This window comes from Pteropus vampyrus, unplaced genomic scaffold (genome assembly GCF_000151845.1).
Source record: "Pteropus vampyrus isolate Shadow unplaced genomic scaffold, Pvam_2.0 Scaffold598, whole genome shotgun sequence".
NCBI lineage: Eukaryota > Metazoa > Chordata > Mammalia > Chiroptera > Pteropodidae > Pteropus > Pteropus vampyrus.
Genome location: NW_011889379.1, coordinates 277,999 through 282,774, shown reverse-complemented (window position 1 = coordinate 282,774; position 4,776 = coordinate 277,999). Strand labels below are relative to the sequence as shown.

The 4,776-nt window shown below is 50.6% G+C and overlaps 1 protein-coding gene across 1 annotated transcript in view; it reads right to left on the bottom strand.

The window, feature by feature from the left end:
• Positions 1-4,776, bottom strand: part of LOC105308617 (probable ubiquitin carboxyl-terminal hydrolase MINDY-4) — a 103,314-nt gene that overhangs the window by 46,289 nt on the left and 52,249 nt on the right. Inside the window, exon 6 of the mRNA XM_023525684.1 lies at positions 2,480-2,538. Within this exon, the coding sequence (XP_023381452.1) occupies positions 2,480-2,538 (59 nt within the window). The remainder of the gene's footprint in view (positions 1-2,479; positions 2,539-4,776) is intronic.

The window sequence follows — 4,776 nt, the reverse complement described above, 5'->3', positions numbered from 1 at the left end:
GGGTGGAAACCCCGACCCTCTCCCATACACCGCGCTACACCAGCCTCCAGATTATTCTGCCTCCAGAATGTCTCATACTTTGCCCACACTCTTTCTCTCTCCATTGTTATAGGAACATGTCGTTATTTTTCTATTTTTACATCAAAGATTTTACCCAGGATCTGCCAGGGATGATGTGGGACAGAGAAGGTCCAGAGATGATTAAAACACCATTCCTGCCTTCAAGGAGATTACTGCCTAGAGGAAGAGGTTGGGATCCAAACAAGTTATATAACATAAGTACTAAAATAGAGGATGAGTATAAAGGTTTTAAGAACAGAAGGGAAGAGGAGAATAATTCTGCCTTAGAAGTTCAGGGAAACGTCCCATAAGAAGTAAATATTTGAGCAGCGTTTTGAAATACCCATAGGATTTCCCCAGAAAGAACAGGGGCTCCAGCACCTCTTTTCTGGACTATTCCAAGAGCCCCCCTCGTCAGTCTCCTAATGCCCAGGCTCTTACTCCTGGGATCCTCCGCGCGCATCCAGACATCATCCGGACACACAGCCCTGAACGCCTTACTCACCAGCGCGGAATCTCCACGTGCTCCCAACTGGCTGATGATTTACAGCCAAACACTTCCGCACGGCGCTCAAGGTCATCCTCACCCTGCCACAGCCTTCGTTCCCAGCCCCGTCTCCCCGCGACCCCACAACTTCCCCTCCAGTCCAGCCACCGCAAGCCAGTCTCTTTCTCTCACACAGTCCAGGCCCTGACCCACGCATGAGGTGCGTTTCTCATCACTACTTAGCAAGACCTTGCCCGTCCTTCTAAGCCCAGTCTAAATCTCATCCCGACTATGGAAACTTCCAGAACCCAGAACAGAACTTAGTTGACATGTGTCTTGAAGCAGTGAACTGCTGCTCATGTGCTTTATGCGCTGCTATCGGAGGACACCTCTCTTCCTTTGTCCCCCGCAACCTTGCCCTCCAAGAAGACGGGGCCACCCTCCATCACCTCCCTCTGCCCTCAGTAGTACCACATGTGCCCTGGCGCGTAATTGCCAATTAAATCGTGCTGAATTGAACCGAAGAAAAATGAACTGGGTGGGGAGGAGAATGCTTTTCCTCTGACCAAATTTTATTCCTTGTTTTTGCTCCCTCATGCCAAAACGCCTCGTTTCCTGTCGCTTGGTGACTAGGTTCCATCATCTCTTTTATCTCCTTCTCCTTTTTGAAATCGTTAGCTAAGCCACCAGCAAACAGGGGTCTGCCTCCCTCTGGAAAGAAAACACGCACGCACTTCAAACAGCTGGGTTCTGACAGACTTGCTAAAAGCCTTCCTTCTAATAGAAGCCCTTTGGGTTCTGAAGGCTGGGAACCACTTCACTTCATGTCCAAATAGGAGTGGCGTTCGCTGGAAAATCTGAAAGTGAGGCGCTTTACCAAAAGGCTTCAGACGCCAGCACTTCCTGCCTCCGGCCACGTGCAGAAGCCTGCCCCTTCCTGGGTAGGCCAGATGATCCCCGCCAGCCATTTCTGATGATTAAAACTCCGAGGAACTGATACCTCTGTAGTGAGTTAAGCAGAATAAATAAACCCCTGCCTCTGTCTTTCAGAGGCCTGCCCCTGCCTTTCAACTTCATCAAAGCCAACCGGCAGACTGCACGTCTCACACGAGGAACTTGTAAAGGGCACACCGCTTTCTTCCTTCGGTTTAAAAAGGAAGCACTTAAAAGGAGAGGAAAAGTATGTGAACAGCTCCTATGTGCTCGAATGGTCCAACAGGTCAATTGCTGGCTTCTAGAAGATGAGGCACTCGAGCCTCCTCCTTTCCTGTCTTGGTTGTTGTTCATTATCCTCCATCCTACTGCCGCTTTTGCCAAGCCCTACGAACGCACCAGTCTTTGGGGAGTAGAGAATTATAGAATGAGAAGGGAAAAAGAGTGCTTCAAAACCGAAGAGTGGATGGAGGTGTTCTCCACCTTGATGCTGGTGAGTTAGTTACACAGATGTGCACGCACGTGAAAATGCACAGGCTGAACACTAAAGGTCTGTGCACTTATATACTTCCCAGTTTGTATTTTACACCTCAATAACATGTTGGTAAATTTTTTTAAAGAATGGACTTCCCCAGACATGGCTGTGCTAATATTTTGATGGAGAACAGTCTTGTAGAGGGGTTCTCAGTGGCCCTAAGAGAACCTCCAAGTGCAGAAAAGCCTCCTCTGCACACTCCCCCACCCCATCCAGTGTGGATCTAGAAACGCCCAGGCTTCTTATACAAACTTCTCCAGGAGACAAAGACAGGTGGTACGAGAAGACATCGACCAAAAAGAAAGAAGCCTGCTCCGCTCACTGGGCCAGCCCCTCCTTCCGCAGGTAGATGGGAAGAAAGGGGCCCCCACCCCTGCCGTAGAGAGCCCACCACCCACTACGAAGAGCAAATGAAGGCCTCTGAGCCCCGACGGGCACAGCACAGAGGCGGCAGCCACACTTACCGAGCTGCAGGACACCCAGCTCGCCATCAGCCTTGTTGGACACCGGCAACTGATTTTTCCTAGAAAAAAAGAAAATGTCAGTGCACCAGAGGACGAAGAGAGATGCCAACAGCGGAGAAGAATGGGCGGGTACCAGACGGGGTCCGGAGACGGGCTTTCTCTAGTGCTGGCCTCGCCACTCTGTGTGCCTTGTTCTGGTCACTCTCTCTTCCTCTCTGAGCCACGAGTTCCATACGGAATGGGACCAAATTATCTTTCAATGCTGTGTTCACACACACACACACACACACACACACACACACACACACACACACCAGCCAGTGTAGGATGGTAAACCCTGTAGGCTGACACTTGCCAAGAACCTAACAAAAGTTAATTTGCTGTCACCATGATACTGGTGGGGTGCACGCGCGCGCATGTACACACACACACACACACACACACACACACACACACACCACGTTCTTGTCATTACAGACATTATTTTCATCTCATCTCTATTTTTTTTCCTCTCAGCTTTCCTGTAAAGCTATTAGCAGCCATTTGTAAGAAACCTCCGAAATGCAGCAAAGAACCTGTCCTGTATCCTTCTCTTACCTGAAAAATTGTCCTATGATTCCGATTTGTAAATTCAGGTAAGTGCATGGGAACTTTCTTAAAACAGTCTACCTGAATTTTAGTGCTCTTTAGGTTGTTTTTTTCCCTCCAGCATTCGTCCATCTGAACTAAAGTAAAATCATTTTCTAAAAAGAACACATTAAAAATAACAATATTACATCAGTCTCTGAAAACCCATTTACTATGTCAAAAACAATGACAGCTCTTTTGATGGTGGCATTGAAATATATTTTCCTCCAGCATCCTTGCAGGGTGAGATATGATTGAGGGAACAATCATAATCTCGCCGCGGCTCGTTCTGTTGAATGGCCGGCTTCCTCCTGAAGACGTATGGAGGGGCGTGCGGGGGACGTCGCCGAGGACGTGCAGTACCAGGCCCGAGCGCACGCTTCTTTGGACTCGGGTTTCCTTCCCTGGTACTGGAACTGAGCCCCTACCCCGCCCCCCGCCAGGAGGCCCTCCTGTTGCCCTCGTCCTCCCCCACACATCGTGCCCATTTTCCCCAATTCAAAACCACCCGGTTCTTACGCCGCTATGCTGCCAGGGTTCCGCAAGCGTTCTCGTGGGGAACAGTGAAAGGAGGAGCTGGGAAGGGGCTGAGGCATGGAGGCGCCCCAGTCCCCGGCGCTGTCATGAGAAGCCTCTGCCAGCCACACCTCTCCCACCCCCACCTGCTCCAGACCTCTCTGGAACATCCCAATGGCGACAGCGTCTCTCTTAGACCCATTGTTGCTCTCTGCCCCTTCATCCCTCACCCAGATCACTGCGAGAGCTCCTAACTGGTTTCCTGACCCCCAGGGGGACGCCCCGCCCCATGCCGGCCCCCCACATCTTCACATGGGTGTCAAAGGCATCTTTCCAAAAAAAGAAAATCTGACCCTACTGCTGCCTAGCCGAAATTCTTCAAAGGTTCCCATCATCATCATCATCATCATCATCATCATCATCATCATCGTCACATTCATAAAAATGACAGCAATAATAACAGCAAATACTGTTATCTGACTCCACTGACTGTCCTAGATTCTGTGCTCAGTGTTTTGCAAGCATCGAATGCAGCCAAGTCATGCAAGTGGCCACCAGAAGCTGAAAAAGACAAGGAAACAGATCGTCCCCTAGCACCTCCAGAAGGAACTAGCCCTGCCAACACCTTGACTTTAGCCCAGTGGAAGTGATTTCGGACCTCAGTCCTCCTGAACAGTGGTATTATAAATTCACGCTGTTTTCAGCCACCCAGTTTGTAGTCATGTGCTCTACAGCAGCCACAGGAAACAAATACACATGGTAAGAGATAACCAGTGGGGAGACAGGACTGCGGGCTTCTCCTGGTTGCCCCCGTACCTGGTGTGCCCAGCACCCAGTCAGTGCTCCATGAATGGGAGCCAAATATCGAGCTACGCGACTCACACAAGGTCACACAACTCAGAAGGGCCAGAGCCAGGACTCAGACCCAAGCCGCTGGTTCCGAACGCTCTATTTTGCTTTATTTTATTTTACGCTTCCTTCCCCTGCTCAAAACCCTCCATAGCTCCCTGTGGACCATGCGACGAAGTCTCCAAACGGCCCCACTGGCTGCAGAAGGCAGAGCCACGAGGCCTCAGGTGGCCATGAACTGTGGCGAGCGGGTGGGGGTGATGTGCCTGCTGGGCCGCTCCCAGTCATGAGACTTCCACCCGGAG